This window comes from Notothenia rossii, assembly GCF_949606895.1.
Source record: "Notothenia rossii genome assembly, chromosome: 7".
Taxonomy (NCBI): Eukaryota; Metazoa; Chordata; class Actinopteri; order Perciformes; family Nototheniidae; genus Notothenia; species Notothenia rossii.
Window position 1 is genome coordinate 77,686,160 of NC_136905.1, and position 18,971 is coordinate 77,705,130.

General features: G+C 40.0%; 1 protein-coding gene across 7 annotated transcripts in view; it reads right to left on the bottom strand.

Moving 5' to 3' along the window:
* gfra4a (GDNF family receptor alpha 4a) overlaps nucleotides 1–18,971 on the bottom strand; it is a 264,494-nt gene that overhangs the window by 127,666 nt on the left and 117,857 nt on the right. The window contains exon 1 of one of the 7 annotated variants that reach the window (XM_079694157.1): nucleotides 3,372–3,820. The exons of the other annotated variants lie outside the window; for them this stretch is intronic. Coding sequence (XP_079550283.1) covers nucleotides 3,372–3,429 — 58 coding nt within the window. The 5' untranslated portion in view covers nucleotides 3,430–3,820. Of the gene's footprint in view, nucleotides 1–3,371; nucleotides 3,821–18,971 lie in introns of those variants that run through there. 7 annotated transcript variants of the gene reach the window in all.

The following is an 18,971-nucleotide window of genomic DNA, read 5'->3' on the forward strand; positions in this document are numbered from 1 at the left end:
CATACCGTCTTTTTTAAATTCAACAAGTAGTTCATTTTGGGATCTACAATTTGTTCATGGTGTTCGTTTTCCTCACTGAATGTAACTGAGGACAGCTACCATTTTGAAACAAATTACACATAATCATCTGCGTGCCGAAACAGGCTGATATAAAAATCAACATTGGATGCCCTTTTCAGTTGGCTGGGCCTCTTATAGGACATACTTCCTGCTCCCCACCCAGATTAATCTAATCTGCAGCTGCACCAGTTTGCCTTTGTTTAAGGAACCCTGCAGTTTAACGCATCCTGAAAGTGTTCACACCTTGCCTCGTATGCACAGCCCCTGTGACGAACCAATCAACACAAAGTCAAGCTGGGGGAAATATGCATACCACCCTCAAGTAGCTGGTCGTTTATGTTTATTATCATTGCTTCTCATCAGCCAATTACCACCGTGGAAATAACATTATTCACAATATTAAAACAGTACAAAACCTCCACCATGTCGCAAATTGTGAGGTACGCTGCGTGCACTTGCTGCCTACCACTTAGAGAAGAATAATATGCAGATAAACCTGGTCAACTAATTACAGTAATGATTGCAAAATGTTCAGAGCGGTGCGGGCAGATAATCATTGAAGCATCACAAGACTGAGCAGTAAATATGCTAATTCCAATCTGAAGTAAATGGAGGCTTATTTGTATTCCCCTACTGTTTTCCATGCCAGTTAACGAAATGCAAAAAACACTGCATGCTAATCTAGCGTACATCGACTTAATACTCCTCGCTTCATCAGAAAGAGACATTCATTAGACTGGACAGATATTATTGCAGCCCAAGACATCACGGGCATTTTAAAAGCCTTGTTTGTCCCGGCAAGATGTCGAAGAGCACGTTTTGATATGCAGCAGGAGCTTGGGGAAGAGAGCTGCATGCAAACACACACACAAAACAGCCTATGCGTCCTCTTATAATGAAAGGTCCTCATAAAGACATTGGGCTGCCAATCGTTGGTCCTCACATGCATAGCTAAACAAGTACACACAAACACCTGGGAGTAGGTGCAGTTAGGAAATGTCATTAAGGGCACTTTGGCAGAAGTTGCTGAAGGAACTGAAGCTGCCCTCAAGTGATACATGAGAGCTCCAATTGCTGAGCTGTAAATATGAATGTTCACACATGCAAGTGCTCCTAGTGGGACATAATAACATTATTCAACTAATTATTCAAAGTGTTTCTGTATGGTGTTTAATGTTTTACTTTTTAATGATGCTGCTTTGCAGAAAAAAAGAGACAATGCAGAAAATGCATCACAAAGGACATTTCTAAATAGGTAATAAACAAGCAAAACACAAACATAAAATAATTATAATTCTCTTACGTTAATTAACCTGTCACACATGCCATCTGGCGTCTTATCACCACAAATCACATCTGTATTAACCCGTGTCTCCCCCCGGAAACATATTCTCAGGTGCACTCAAGTCCAAACATTGCTAAAAACCCTTTAAGAGTAATTGGCCCCTCCCACTTTGATTCCCCCCTGTGGATTCAAACCAACTATGTCCCTCTTCCCCTCTCTAACCTTCAGGCTAAAGCTGCTATAGTTCCTTTGATTTGCCCCCACCCTTCACCCTCCATCCTCCCCCCTCCCCGTGTAGCCTCCCTGTGTGGCTGATGGACGGGATCATGAAGCCCCGGATGAGAGACTCTCTGGCGTTTTGACACATTTCTTTGACAAGGTGAGAATATCTGCTGATAAAAGACTAGGAGTGACTGCCCCCCCACCTTCCCCTCCGCACATCCTGCTTCCACTTACTCACCCAGCTCATGTCTTGAGTGACAGTAAGGCACAGTGACACACACTTTACATATCATGTGAAATATGAGGAAAGTCAGGGTGACATAATAGCATAAACTCCTTCAGGGGAAGTGTGGTGGACAGAAGTGTGCAAGTGTGTGTTCAGGGTTCAGGGTGGTGGGACACCTCGTCTGGGAGCCCAAGAATTGCCAACGTAATTCCAGCATGCAAGACTGCTCCCACTGTGCCTGGTGAGTGGCTGCAAACACAGCTGCAGCAAAGTGAAATTGAGTCTGAGATGTGAAGCTGTCATCATCGAGGCCATAAATCTCACAAATACAAATCCCTCCGTCAGTACGTCCTGTTTCCAGGCTGCACTCACTCTGCAGGAAGGCTTTTTTCTCTCCATGTTGGGGGAATGTTGCAGAAGAGAGTGCAGCAGATATTTGGAAAAAAAACGATACCGTTTGTACCAGAAAGGCATTTTAAATTAGACCAGCAGTAAACAGCTCTGATATTAGACATGACTTGCACCAGCTGGCACAATAAAAAACACAGGTAAGATGATTAATAGATTTGGGTAGAAAAAGTGTGTATCTGTGTGTCTGTGTCTGTGCGTGTGCGTGTGCGTGTGTGTGTGTGTGTGTCTGTGTTTGCAGTGTTGGTGGTCACTGTTCATGAATTCATTGTTTGATTCAATCCAGCACAGCACTTCGGGTATGATTCTTATGCACAAACACACAAAGAAACACACACACACACACACACACACACACACACACACACACACACACACACACACACACACACACACACACACACACACACACACACACACACACACACACACACACACACACACACACACACACACACACACACACACACACACACACACACACACACACACACACACACACACACACACACACACACACACACACACACATTCCACCTGCAGAGACAGGTGCCCAAGCGCACACATTGCACGCACGCGTAAGACTAACCCCACTGGCTTGTACGCGCGCACACAGACACTTTGACACACACGTGTCTGCATTGGCATTTTCGCAGTCACACAGGGAACCAGCAGCAGCTTAGGCAAAACACTCCGTAACCTGTTCCTAAATCCGTCTGCTTTTGGATGAATATCAGGTTATATACGGGCTGCTGCCTGCCGCAAAACTGCTCTTACAGGCTGAGAAAAGACATGCAAGCATCTCCAGAGTGGAGAAAATCCGGCGAGCAGCACCACTTCATTACCGTCAGCCCCCCATCAGATCATATGCGGTCTTTCTGTGTGGTCCTTTACAAAGCAGCAGCCTGCCCGCTCTGTCCGGGACCCTGTAATTCATCCTTCATATCAACAGAACTGGCTAATCTTGCAGGAAAATAAATATCTCATCATGCAACTTTGACACAAATCAAGCGAATAAGGACTCGGCAGGGAACAGTGGCAGTAAATGAGCATGAAGCTCAGACTGATTAGAGCTCTAACAGGAGCTGCAGCGACCACCCGCAGAACAACGCATTCATTCTGCACAAGTTCATCTACACTGAATTATATTCCAATTGTTGTTCAACTTACCAATAAGAGCCAGCTGCAAGAAGTACAGTCCGAGGAAGTCCATTATGGAGTGCGACATTAATTCAAATGGATGCAATCCCTGGCCAGCGATGATGTGCGAGAATAAAAACCCTCTGTTGAAATGGCACCGAAATCAAGAACCGAAAGAATCGCAGCTATTTCTCAAGTGATGACTGTTCACTTACATCGGAATCCAAAGCATTGCATGAAAAAGCAGCAGTGGAGCAGAGCATCATTTTTCAACAGTCAAACTTTTGTCATGGAGGAAAAATGGGTTATAGCTGCGCCGAATCAGCCAGTGGTTCCAAATCAATGCAACACCGAGGGGTGGAGAGAAAACAGTTTGTTCCTTAGGAGGAATAAATCTTGCGCGTATTGAACATCCCTGGCCGTGAGATCGTTCCGTCCTGAGCGGCTGCTTCCCTCTCCACTTCGCCTCCACCTGCGCACCGTCTGGAAACTGCGGATGAATCACAGGGGCGCGTTGCTTTGCGCACTCCGACCTGCGAGTCACAGCGTCCCTGATCCTCTGCTCCCAGGCGGGTCCCAGCTCGTTTAAAAATCCAATCTTGGCCAAAGTTGAAATAGGACACGTTAAATCGATAGCCTATTTCATACTGCCATAAAAATGGAAACAATAAACCTGCACAGAATGGTGCAGAGTATAGGAGGGTATCCACACTTCTCTGGAAGTAGGTTATTCCATCCTAAAAAGAGAAACCACAACAGTCGAGCTGCATGAGAATCATTGATTTGGTGGAAGTTGAGAAAATATTTTTGGGGCCCAGCACATGACGAGCAGAGTCGAGACAGAGCCAGACTGACTCGCAGTGTGTGTGCCTCTTAATGGTAGAAATGAAGAGACCATCTTGCAGCCAGCATGGTGTGTTTGAGGCTTCCTGCTGTCTAATGTGTTCACGCTGGTCTCCTTTCAGAGGAACAAAGTAGGCCTATAATCTATTTCCATCTGGGTTTTGGGGACAGCGGGCCTGATTGACGTTCAACACAAACTGTACTTGTATTATTTTCAGAGCCTATACTTTTCATCTTTATGAACTTTGTTTGCCATATACCAGGAAATAATTGGATTTAGCCCGCAGAAGCAGCGCATAAATCATGGAGAATATTTTAATTCTTCATATACCAACAGCTGTTATGGGTGCTTTTTTTTTTGGTCAAAGCCTGAAATATGTTAGCGCTGTTTCACTCACAGTCTTGATGAGGAATTATTTTTTGAGCAATATCTCTGTTGGGAGTTGTTTTGCCTCCTCAAGCTTATTTTTATTTTTATTTTTACAGCATCTCAGCTGACACTCAGAGAAACGTGGGAAGGACCATAGTCGTTTCTAAAGAATAACCTTAAACACTTACAAACTTATCTGCAGTGTTTTTATTTTTTTCTGAGAGAAAGAGTGGGCAGTGTGTTCCTCTCAGGATAAGACAGTGGGAAGGTTGAGAGTAAAAAAGCTGCAGCATTGTTCTAACTCTTCTGTAAACTTCTATCATATTGGCACTTTTCTTTAGCCTGAAGCCCACATGTAATTACTCTGATGGCGAGACACTAACAGTATCATAATTAGATGTTCTATCCATAGTTTGCACAATATCTAAATACAGTGAAACATGCATTTTAAGTGTGTTTCACTTTGCTAAAACTTAACGATTTGAGTAGATAATAAAAGATTTGAAAAGTTTTTCACATATTGAAATGATCTCTGCATGCCAGTCTGTTGTCACCTAAGAAGGACAGCAACAGTTGTTAAGTAAAATGCTTAAAATAACAACGTTCAAATCATAACTCGTTTCTTATGTCAGGAGCAAAGGAAGAAGTTTGGTGAAGTTATCATGAGCCACAAAGTTTGCATAGTGACGAGGTTACAGTAGATTCAATGGATTGGTGAACTAAATGTTTACCACAGTTGAATTGCATTACTGAGTCGACAATGTTTACACAATACCTTAATCTGCACGTTTAATCAGTCCGTTTATAGGATTGATCAAATATGCAATATACTTATGTTCACATAATGAACTTGTTTTTGCATTTTGAGAGATGTCATGTGAGAAACATGAATGATAATTGGGTTAATCTCCACTGGAAACACGTTTAAGACCAACAAACAATTATGTTTTTTTACCAGCATGAACCCAAGTTTTCCTTAACCATAACCCTGGTTATTATTGTAGCTATGACGACGAAGCGCAAACTATAATATATCCCTTCACGCAAGCTGCCTTACTTTTTCTGCCTAAAATCAACCAAAGCATAGATGCAATGTTTAACTGACAGCTAGTAAACCTCTCCTAAATTCAAAACACTTGGTGTCAATAGTAGTTATCATACCAAATAAAAGTTTAATTTGTGTCTGTCAGAAAGAATGAGCCGGATATCTTTATATTTCATGTTGTGTTAAAGCAAAGATATTCAGAGCACTCTTGTCCAAGTGCAGATTTAACAAGAAGAACAGAGAGAATCTTCTTTTCTCAGTGATACCAGAGGGGGAGTATAAGTCTGAGGTTTGGATGTGTACCCTGGCGGTGATCCAGCAGCGCCTCCACAGAGCAGCTCCACAGCAGCAGCAGCTGGTGGTTAACTGCCTTGCTCAAGGGCAAACTGCCTTCCGTTGCAGTGGGAAGGCAGACAAATCTTTATTCAGGTCTCCACATTTTTTTTTAGCTATAAGGTTATGAAAGCACAACCTAGCTACCCCTCTCCAAACACCCTTGAATGATAGTGCCAGAAAAGATTAAATATTGATTCCTGAACCCTTTCCTTTGAATCAAACGTCCCACTGCATGTTTTGGATCGAATCCCTCCAGAGCTTTTTTCCTGTTTGTCCGCCTCCGCTCCCACTCTGCTTCCCTCTCAATGCATACAAAAGCATTGCCCTTAACATGTTGACGATGTGACAGCATAATGCAGGAGAGAATGTGGGACAGGCTCCTGCTTAGTTGGTCATGAAGCGGTAGAACATTCTTACCACGGGCTGATTAAGAGCTGTTAATGAATTCAAATGAATGCCTGAGCTGTTGTTTTTTTTCTGTGTCTGCCTGCTGATGCAGTCTCTCTGAGACACACTTCAAGAGAAATCAGACGGGGAGTCAGTGAGGAAAAGATGGAGAGAGAAAGAGACAATATTGACTGGCAATGGAACTGAATCAAACGTTAGAACAGCTCTCAAGGCTGCGGCACATAAAGACCTTCTGGGAAATGGAGGTACAGTTACATGGTAATGTCAGAAGGCCAGCTGCAGTACATCACTCAGCTCTCTGCTTCGCATATCTTCAACCTGTCTCTTTCACCCCTGTGTGTCTCATCGTGGCCATTTCATCAATGCGGATGCTTTTCATTAATGCAACGTTCTTGGAATTATAGGTAACATTATATGACTCATGACCTAGTTTACAGCACAGTGTACCGGCAGGACAGCGGTATACAGTAATATCCCTTTCATACGTATCATGCTTGGCCATTAAGGTTAACATTTAATGCACTGCAGACCACTTCAGCTGAGGTGGTTATCTCAATAAAAGCAGTGTCGAGGTCAGAAGCCATGAAGATGCATGCGTTTAAACTACATTAGTATAATACTGACAAGAAGATACATGGAGAATCCACTACTGAATAAAACTAATATCCTGAAATCAGCATGTTTAGGTCATGTTATTCCGTGTGAAAGAGAGGGAATGGAGATGTGCAGGCATAAGTGGTAGAAGAAGTATTCAAATCATATGCTTAAGCAAAAGTAGCAATACTACAGTAGGAATATTCTGTTACAAGTACAATTCCTGCATTCAAAATCAAAACAACAAAAGTATAAGCATCAAAATTAAAGTACCACAAATAAATATACTCATTATGCAGAATGGCCAATTTTAGAATCATATATATTTATTATGAATGAATATTGTATTATAATGATCTATGCATTGTTGTGTTCGTCATTTCTATGTTGTACTTGGTAAAGATCTGTTTGTTTTAATTATCTTATATACTGCTGGGTAACCTAAAATAAATAATCATGATTTATCTTTTGGATTTATATTTTGTAATAATAATTTAAATTGTCAAAGCTGTACAACAAATGTAGTGGAGACAAAAGTCCAACATCCCCTTACTAGGGTGAAAGAATTAAGTAGCAGTGAAAATACTCAAGGACAGTTAAGTACAATGGTCTTACTGTAATGTTGAAATCACCTTTTTCTCTCTCAACAATATCCATTTGTATCTGAAACGTATGTAAAACACAACCAGGCACAGCTGGCCAGTTGTTGAAGTCCATTGTCTAAATAGCCTGAGGCACTATGTGTGCACGGTCCAAAGCTACACCAGAACCCCTTAACGAATAACACCAGCTTTACAACTCCTCTAATTGTTACTCAAAATCAATAGGTGATTAGCATTTCATGTTGGTGGTGATGGAATATAGCTAAGTAATCTTTTCATTAGCTCAATGTGGTCTTCTGTTCAGTTCATAACGCTTTAAAAACTTGCTCCCCTTCGGCAGAATTATAGCAGAAATAAAAGCCTGTGGAGCGGCACTGAAAGCCCGGACTGATGGCACTTTCTTGGCCGTCATACTGATTTTGTCCCATTTGTAAATTCTGTTCCTGCTGTGGGAAATATTACCGAGCCACACTGCTACAAAACCTTCTCCATGTATTACAACCCTTAAAGCCTGGGAAGCATAGCCTGTAAGCAGGGATGTGGGATCTGAGCAGAGAGGAACTCAGCATGTCTCATTAGATGCCCGAGTCTCAGCTGATAGAATTTGATGCAAAACAATGAAATGTGTACTGAAAAGGTTGCCTGACTGTAAATATTCGCTGCACTACAATTTTAAAAGTTTGCATCTTGTTATAATATATTTAATGGAATCCAATGGCACCAGATAGTCTTCCTGGATCCAAAGTCCAGTACATCATATTGACCTCTAAGTGGTCAAAGGATCTCAAAAATCATTTCTTATCAATTCACCAACCACATCTTAAATTGATAAGTCTATATAATAGCATCATGAGCCATCACCATGAACAAAACAGCATACATGACTCACATAGACTATTGATTAGCTGCTTGAGTAATGCAAACTTGAACCGTATTTAAATGAGGATTTGTTAAAGGATCCACATATTTAAATGTGTCAGCTTTCCAATGATTGACGGCACCATAAATGACTTATTGCCATTTCTAAGACATTTGTTTTTTTATGCGGTAATACGGTTTGACCATTACCTGCTGTTCGAGAGAAATGACTGCAACACTATAACTCCATTTGGTAATATGACCGTGTAAAAACCTGGCTTTAGAGGAATGATCGCTGCTGCTGCAGAACTTTTTCTCCATGGTAACCATATGCAGAGAGGGAAATTAGAGAACAGCTTTTATATCATTCATGTACTTAGTTATAATTTGGGAGCACCAAAAGCTTTTAAAGATATGTTTTAAAAAAACAACAACTTTAAAATCTGCCACTTCCTTATAGAGCCCCTCCTCCAACACACACGAACGCGCACATGACCAATGAGGGCACGAGATAAGTTTGTGCACGAGATGGAAGGCTGACAGGCAGGTAGGCCATCCAGTTACTTTAGCCGGGCCGGCTCAGATGATTGGTTGTGCTTTTTACAGTACTACGGCTTCCACAGATGATATTTCTTTATGGATTTTTTGTCAAAGCACTTCAGATATTCATTGCTATCGGGATGTTAAGAGCATTCCATGGAATATAACAAAAAGTGTTTCTCGGGCCGGTTTCTCAAACTTACCTACCCCACCTTTAACATAGATTGCGGAAATTGGCATGAGGATATTACATTACATTGCATTTAGCCGACGCTTTTATCCAAAGCAACTTACAATAAGTGCATTCGACCAAGAAGATACAAACTTGAAGAAAACAGAATCATATAAGTACATCAGGTTTCATAGAGCCAGAACATTTTAAGTGCTACTCAACTGGCTTTAGATAAGCCAGTCCTTTGTTAGTATATAAGTGCTTTTTATTTTATTTTGTTTTTTCATTTTATTGCTCGAAGTGGAGTCGAAAGAGATGAGTTTTCAGTCTGCGCCGGAAGATGTGTAAGCTTTCTGATGTCAATGGGGAGCTCATTCCACCATTTTAATGTGCCGGTTTATCAAACTTACCTACCCCACCTTTAAGTACGACTAAAAATAAAATAAACTACATGGTTTTATACTTTTCCATTATCACCATAACCTTTGTTTGAAGAGTAGGCTTTAAGGCTGATCATTCAGAATAAGGTTTTTTTTCAAATGTTACTACTTGAGACAAACACTTTAAATCAGGAGTGTCAAACTCAATTTCATCGCGGGCCACATTCGCATTATGGTTGCACTTAAAGGGCCGGTTGTAACTTTAAGACTATATAAAAATACATATATAAATATTGAATATATATAAAATAATGTATTATATTACATTATTGTCTCTGCATTGGATTATTATCGGATAGGATAATCACTTCATAATTAACTACTTCTGAAAGCAGAAGTCTAGGGCAAATAATTGTAAGTCTCTTCAGTGAGAATGTCACAAAATGATTTAAAAAGAAAAGCCAAATTCTGGAGAAAAAGTCAAAATCAAAAACAATAAGTGACATTTGAAAAAAAAAAAAGTAACATTTTGAGAAAAGGTAATAAAGAAAAAGGTCAAATTCTGAGAACAAAAGGCATATTTGAGATGCATTGTGGGACATGTAGTTTATGGGTGCTTCTGTAAATCGGTATGTAACCGTATTATAAACATATTATACTCTTTGCAAGCTCTTGTGGGGCAGCATAAAATGAAGTCACGGGCCGGATCTGGCCCCCGGGCCTTGAGTTTGACACCCCTGCTTTAAATGATTCTCTTCCTCTACCTCCAGTGTAGTTTAGAGGATTTTTAAAGCGTCACTATACTGAAATTGAGTCACAAATTGAATGTATTGTATGTACTGTAAAACAGAATAAAAAGGATGGAGTTGTTTATTTTGGTGAGACCATTGAAAGGACTCACTTTTTCCTAAACTGGTGCAGGCGCTGGTCGGAGTTTATTTCCGTTTACCTGCCACTGCTAAGCCGGTCAGAAATTCAGAGAAATGTGTGTTCCCAGGAAGGAGCAGCTGCACTCGCCATTGAGAGTAACGGCCTTGCTCGGCACAATGTGACTGAGTTTGGCTTGAAAGCAGGGAGAGGTTTAGCACCACCTGCACAGCTCCAGCACACTTTGCTGTGCACTTATACCTGCAAAAGTCTTTTACATGTCATTGCATTTCAACATGTAGTCCACTTTTAAAAAGTGTCCATCCTTGCATATGGTTTTTGTGTAAGCTCGAGACCGCTGGCTAAAACAATGATTAGAGATCACAACAGGCAGCGTATTTCACCACGAAGCTTGTCATCCCGCCTTTCTCATAACAATGAAAAGCGTTTGAAGAAGGAGATAAATATGAGAAGCCTTCCCTGCAGTGGTACCAATGTACTGCAGCATCAGCTCCTGCTCTTATTGCAGGAGCGAGCTGTAACCAGACACTGGCAGATAAAAAAAAAAAAAAGAGTTGAAGACAGGCTGCCAAATGAGGCTATGCCGTATTCAGGCTTTTTTAAGACAGGGCTTGGGTGTAATTACAATAAAACATGGCCATCACAGTGGGCAGGTGATGAGACGGATGTGGATAGAAAGAATAAAAAACTAAAAGACCCATATGCCCTTGGCAATGCGTGGCTTTTTTTCATGATGTGTTGTCAGTGGCATATTTCAGATGCACAGCAAAGATGCGTGGAAATGGATAAATCAATGAGGCCATCTGGGGAGAGGAAGTCGAGATGAGAAATGGTTTAATGCTGACATTCGTTCGACAGTAGCCTCACAGACCTAATTATTCCATTCATTATGGAGGTGCAAAAAAAAAAAAGAGAGAGCCTTATTATTCTCATGACACGCATCAAATTGAATTTGTCTTTAAGGAAGTTATAGGTCATACAGTATTTGACGAAGTGTGCTTTTTGCCACCGCTTAAAGAGCAATCAACAAAGACCTTTCCGACATATTTGTTTTTGTTTGAAATATGATTTGTTTGTTGAAGTTTTTTTAATAAAAAAATAATATTGGTAATGTCTTACGTCAAAGTAAATGAGATTCTCATGCAAACTTAACAAACGTTAAGTGCGGACTGCCAATGTGTGAAACTGAATAGCCGTGTACTCTGTGACTTCAGCATGTCTAAATTAAGGCCTCTGTTGCCATGAGTATTACTGAATATCATCATTGTCATTGTCTGCCCTCTCCAGCTGAGTCAGTTCACACACACACACACACACACACACACACACACACACACACACACACACACACACACACACACACACACACACACACACACACACACACACACACACACACACACACACACACACACACACACACACACACACACACACACACACACACACACACACACACACATACACACACACACACACACACACACCTTCTGTCTAGTATCTCTTTCAAAGTTATAATATCTTCTCGAGCACTGTCATAAGAAATTAAAATGTATATATTAATTTTGGACAATCTGTTCGAGGACTTGGGTTTTTCACTCACAAACCAATAGATTGATTTCTTATGACAGTGCTCGAGAAGAAAGTATAACTTTAAAAAAGATACAACAACTAAAGTTTATTAGTTTGGAATAAAAAAATAAAATATATATACACTACAAAGATATCTCACTCTGTTAACTTGTTCCTCTCGGGTAAGTATACAGTATTAACCCCCTATATATGAGCTTGTTCTGATTTTATAATACCAGGCTGAAAAAGTACAAATCTTTATTTGAACAAGCTAAACTAACAGTTCCACCAAAGTATACTATTTACCTCAAACATTAACATTTTAACGTTTTAGCATCAACACCTCTAAAACCATCAGGAGCAGTAAACACATTGCCAGGGGACGTGGAGATTTCTTCTCCTGCTCCCGATATCAATAATTACTAATGGCCAACATCAAAAGTAAGAAAAGCAGTTGGCTCTAAATCAACTTGTTTGAATAAACCAGACCTCATTTTTATTAAGCCATGCAAAGGAGTACTGTATATCCCAAGAGAAGACTAAAGTGCTGAAAGAGGCAGATGTGGTGCAATAGAAAGCTCTGATGTTTCGTCCAAATGCAATTATTGCTTTCCGTGTTTGCTCTCTGCCCACGAAGACACGGCAGCCAAAAAGTAGAGTCCGAAGTGAGTTCAGGCGCTAAGCAACAGAGGAGTTTTTCCTACACAAGCAACTTTATTTTTTCACCAGAAGAGCAAGAAGTGAAGCACCATTTAAGAATGTGGTAGATATCAGTATAGTTATTAACTTTATTGTGCATGTATCTTGCCTCCATTTCAATAAGTAGTGAATAGCTATTATGTGGCTTGTGTATTGGAAAGCCGTCATAACTTTGTGTTGTTTTGTGTATTGTTTTAAACCAAATGCAGTTTCAGTATGTTGTTACAGTAAGTCTGCTTTTTTGAGCAATTGTGTATTATTGTATCATATTTGTGCCATTAACATGCTTTGTCATTTTTCAAAATAAATATTGTGACATCTGAAACATGCCAAGGGGTTCCAATCAGACACTTTATTGTAAGATTTTGAGTCAAAATGGTTGAAAAACAGATTCTTGATTTGAAAACCATCTAGTGTAGTAACTTGATCTGTCAGATACATACAGCAGGGTTAAAAGTACAAAATTGCCCCTTTATATTTAAAGGGGACCTATCATGCAAAATGCACTTTTGTACATCTTTTATACATTAATATGTGTTCCCGGTGTTCCAGGGAACTCACCAAGTGTCAGAAAACACAACCCTCTCTATTTTCCTCCATACCCAAATCTCTTAAAAAGGAGCTGCAACGGATCTGATACAGACTGATCCAGATTTGAACACTTCTATGACGTCACAGAAGTGGCGCTACGGCTATTGGGCCAACTCCACCAATCAGGAGGAGACAGCCACGGACATTGCCGTTGGAAAGCGCTGGAGACGCTGTAGTACATATGCCAGGCCTGTAGATGGTGCTGTTCTCACAGAATCAGCCCATGCAGAGACAGTGTTACATTGAGCGAAATGAGGAATGGCTAAAATGCAAGATCTGTTTGGTATTTTGAAAAATAAAAAATATAAATATAAATATAAAAAAAAAAATTCTTCCATTTATTTTTCAGATATTACAATGCAAGTACAGACAACAAATATTAATCAAATCCCAGAATAAATATTGATTTAAGACAAAATCATTAGATTTTTTCTTCAATCTAAATTTCTGCATTTATCTATTCGACATGATTTTTAAAATAAATAGTTTAAACATCCCGATAGCAATGAATATCTTAAGTGCTTTGACAAAAAATCCATACAAAAAAAAATGTCATCTGTGGAAGCCGTAGTACTGTAAAAAGCGCGACCAATCATTTGAGCCGGCCCGGCTAAAATAACTGGATGGCCTACCTGCCTGTCAGACTTGTCAGACTTTGTGCATCTCGTGCACAAACTTATCTCGTGCCCTCATTGATCATGTGCGCGTTTGTGTGTGTTGGAGGAGGGGCTCTGTAAGGAAGTGGCAGATTTTCTCCGGTTGTGTATTTTCAAATTCTAGCGCACTCGAGCTGGTTTCTCCAAAATTACCTACACCACCTTTAATATGAGTTTGACAAATTCAAATATAGGCACTCTAAATAAATCTCTGTGGGCACTAATCTCTCTCCGAGCATTTATCCAGGGAGAGTTGATTGAGCTCTCTGCTTCACATGCACACAATCACATGCACAGCTGGGAGCATCCCAGTATAACCAGTCACTGGTGGGCGCTGAGCAGCTGCAGAGGAGAACTGTGGGGTCGAGGCATGTCCACGTTAGTGTTAAATCAGACGTGCATTTCCCTCCCCATATCCACGTTCCCTGCTGCTGCAAGACTTTCTAAACATCCACTCTCTGGTCACGATTCTCTGTTTCTGAAAACGCTCCTCAAAGTTCTTATTCAGAATCAGAATCAGAATACCTTTATTAGTCCCACAGAGGGGAACTTGTTGTTACAGCATAAAAAGAGCCAAAGAAAGCTTAGAGGTCCCCTATTATATTGTTTTTCATCAATATATTATAGGTCTCAGATATATACAAAACATGTCTCTGAAGGGTTTGGCTCCAAACAGATCCCATAATCCCCTCTGTTTCAGCCCTGTTTCAAAAGTGCTGATTCTCTGTCTGTTACTTTAGATGAAAATAAGGAGCCACTCCCCACGCCCCTTTGAGAGAGATTTGGTTAAAGAGAACACAATGGTGCTCTAGGAGGAGATTCAGGTGATAAGGGGGTGGGGGGGGGGTCGGCTAATGGTTACACAAGCCAAAAAATCGCTATGACATCATAACGTTGCCAAAATCCGATCAGCTCATTTTCAGACAGGTTTTTATATAAATGGATCAGGACACAAAGTGAGAGAATCTTTTTTCCTGAAACTTTCAGAATGTCTTTACACAGAGGGGACACATGTTGATGTAGAAGAGACATGAAAAAGTGGATTTTGCATAATAGGTGACCTTTAATGTTTAATGTTACTATCTACATGCATAAAAAAGTATTAAAGTAAAAAAAAAGTTATAATAAAATAAAAAGTTGCACAATTTACAAAATACACATCCTGTAACAGTTCTTAGGATTTATTGCAGTTATTAACAGCAAATATATATATACATAATGCACATAGTTGGTTGGTATTTAACAGCAAGGGGTGTTATAGTCTGTGTTTTTGTGTGTGTTGTTGTGTGTGTTAGGGGGGGGGTCTACTAGGGGCCATGCTGGTTAGTAGTACACTTTGCAATATCACTAACTAAAAACATAATAAAAACCTTTAATTATCAATCTAACTTACTGCTGACCTCTGCAGAGTTTTGGTGTGTCCTGCTGTCTTCCATTATAAATACTACATGTTGTATGAGAGGAAACGCCGCCTTGTCTCCATGCTCTTTAAAAAGTGTGAGAGTGCAGAATTATTCCTAACAAGTTTTAGGGATTACTGCAGTTGAGTGCATTGTGAAGTGCCGGATGAAAATGGCTCGCAAAATATTCATTAACGGAAGGTTTTAACGGCCTACTAAAACTCTAAGAAAATATTTACACATTGAAAAATTACAACAGAAAACTAAGGCTTCTGTTCTAGCACGTGTGGGGGGGAAATGCAATGCAGCATTAAGACCATGGTACATTGGGTAAAGTGCAATAAAGCAGTTACCATATTACAGAATCACCTTAACATGCAGATCCTAACCGTTTAGTAACCATTGTAAGAAATAAAGTCGTTACAGGTTCAAAGTTCTTAAATCAATGTCATTGTTCTTTTAAAACGTTTATCACGCAGGCTTTCAGCTTCCCAAAATCTTTAAGGATTTTTTCTAATTTAAGAATAACCGTCGAGCTGTCCTAACTTTCACTTTCCAACACATGGCTATGCTTTTTTTTCTTTTACACAACCAATCACATGTCAGCAGGTGGGACCTTTTCACTGAGAGGCTTATGGAAGACCCTGATGATGTGTTGCAGTTTGATCTGTTAGCTGCAGGCTACTGTAGTTAGCAGTGTTAGCAATGCTTCAAACACTTTGAACCCCTCTGTCTTCAAAATAAGTGCCAGGTGCTATTTTTCCTCCATTGTTTTAATGATTAAATGTATGTTTAAGTATGTTTCAAAAAACTCTTGAAAGTATTTTACCTCCGCAAGATGACAAGATTAGTTTGCTAGGTAACAGATAATGATTAGAAATGTTGGATTGTGTGTTTTGGATTTACTAAGATAAGATAAGATGAAGTGAAATAATATTCTATTCCTAAAGTCAGTTCAGATTTTCATCCATAACACCAAATAATCCTTTTTTAGACTCATTTTAGTTAACCGAGGAAATAAGATCAGTTTCAATGATACAGAATATTAAGAGGGGTGGACAGTGCCAAGTTTAGGAAATTAGAGCCGGACAAAAAGCTAGGGGCAAACATGAAGAAAATACAGAACAACCAGCATTAAAGTGTATTATCTGATAGGCTTAACTGAAAAAGTCGGAATATATTTCTCCTCATCAGCGAAAATACATTTAATGTCAGTATTGAGACATGCAACAGGGGTATTCTATTCCTAAAGTCAGTTCAGATGTTTTTTAGGAACAGTCTGTATACGTTATACACGGTTTAAATTGGTAAGCAACAGGTGCAGCTGTTCATTACAAACTCTTAAGAGAACAATTATAACATATTCAGATGTCCTTCTAGTTTCTGGCGACGGGTCTGGGCCTTGGCAAAGACGGCTCTCTGGCCATAATCCAAACCTCGCTTTCTGAAGAGTGAAGGCAAAAACCCCAGGAACGAGAGAGAGAGTGAAGATGGCTGCCGTACAGGCCTGGCAGAGCATCAGCATGAAATACAGCAGGTGTCTGCTGAGGTCAGGCTGCAAAGCATTTGAGTCAAATACTAAAAAAGGAATGAACAAAAAGGGTTGTGATGAGGTGAGGATAACTAGAAGTAGACAAGATATGTTCCGCACTCACACATTATGTATTTCTATTGTATTAAGACAACCTATCAGCACTTAAGCCCTCTGTTACGTTCCCTTTTAGATCCAGGGGCACAAAGGGAAGTAACAACACGAAAAAAATAACCGGCCGAGAGAAAAAGGAGAGGAAACTGGTCTCTGAAGCCATAAGCAGGTCTTTTATTTAACAAAAAGAAAAAGGGCTCACCAGCCAACTTGCAAAAACAAATCTAGATACAAAAATATATACTGGAGCCATGGACACCACGCTGCACACATCCAGCCAGGGGAGAAGGAGAGAGCGACTGCAACCCTCCTCATGTCCTATATGGAGGCCCTGATTGGAGATTGGGAGCACCTGGGGAGAGGCTGCACCTGAGGATAATCAGGCTGCACCTGGGGGAATCAGAGGGAGAGAGAGAAAAACACACACACACACACAAACACTACGGCACGTAACACCCTCAGTGACTCAAATCTAAAAGAAAAATAGTGACAGGAGCTGCAGCTAATACAATTACATTAAAATATATATAGCAACGAATACTGCTTCTTAAAACATGTTAAGATGTTTATTGTCTATAAATATATATTGGTTATATTTAAATGTGAACATGTTTTGTTGAAAATCTGCTCTGAATAAATATAAAATATGTTTGTAAAGACTCATAAATAAATGCAAATTAAATTCAGTGCAATGGATTTGCATTCACATTCGAAATATGAGGACTTCAAATACCTATATATTGTGTATACTTATTATTGGAGATGTTCAACAGATTTTGATCAGATGATTAAAGCTGAATGACACTTGTTTTACCTGCAGTGTTTATCCCATAAATGCATTATGAAATGTCCTTTTCTTGATCAAATGTCACATGTACTGTACTTTTCTGAAAGCACGGGGGAATAAATGACTCTGAAATGACAGAGAACTGAACATCACTTCCCCTCTTACTTCTTGGTTAGTACTTAAACAGATGTGTAAGTGCAGCCATTCAGTGTGTCTATAGAAGGGGTGTGCATGTCATTTTGCACACCGCTAATGTAAAGGTTAGCAGTAGTATTGAGCATATGTTCTGTTCTCAAGCAACACTAATGATGCTGAACAAAATGTGACGCAGACACGGGTACGGTATTTCTATAGCCAGCCAAGTGAAGTGCACGTCAGAAAAAACCCATCAACCATGTACCTTTGTTAGAGTGATATCTTATGCTGTGAAGGGTTACATTATCATGGTACTTAAACCATTTAAAGGTCATGAACTTCACATTAAAGAAGAAGATTATTTCCCCCCTAGCTATAGCCAAGAGGCTCTCTGGGGTTTGTTGGCATTTAAGTGTGATCACAATGTAATTAAAGGAAAGATCACGCTGGAAAACTGACTGAAAGGCAATGGAAATCTCTTGAAATCTTAAAGTTGTTCTAACAACATCAAACAACAGCATATCGAGAAGTCATCTAAAACATAAACACCCAATGTGAATTATCTCCATGTACATTCACAATAGAATGAAGCCTGTGAGCGTGAGAGTGCCACATTAAGTAGAGTAGGCCATAGTTCAGTTCAGTTTGATCATGAGTGTGAACGATGCAGGAGAATGCAGTGCACACAAAGTAGGCAAAATAAGAAAAGAAAAACATGATGCTAAATAATAAATATGTTGTTTAGCAGTGGAGTGCGTCTTCCAGCAGCACACTAATGAGCCCATCGGAGCAGAAGAAGTGTGGATGAGGAATGTGTTAGTGCTGACGCTCATTGGACAGCCGCTCACTGAGCTGATTGTTCCATTCATTACGGCGATGAGGAGGAGAGCCTCGTTATCAGTGTCGCCACACTGATCCCTCTATTTGTTTTTATAATTAACTTTTGACCATAATCGCACTGAATTACGTCCACAGACACGCTTGCAAAACTCAAACCTTGTGATAATGTGTCATAAATTGCGTGGCAAAATTAAAATGGGTTTATTTTCATTAAGTGTGCTGCTGCGTAGGTCAATGGCATTAAAGCTGCATTACGCTTTCAATAATAA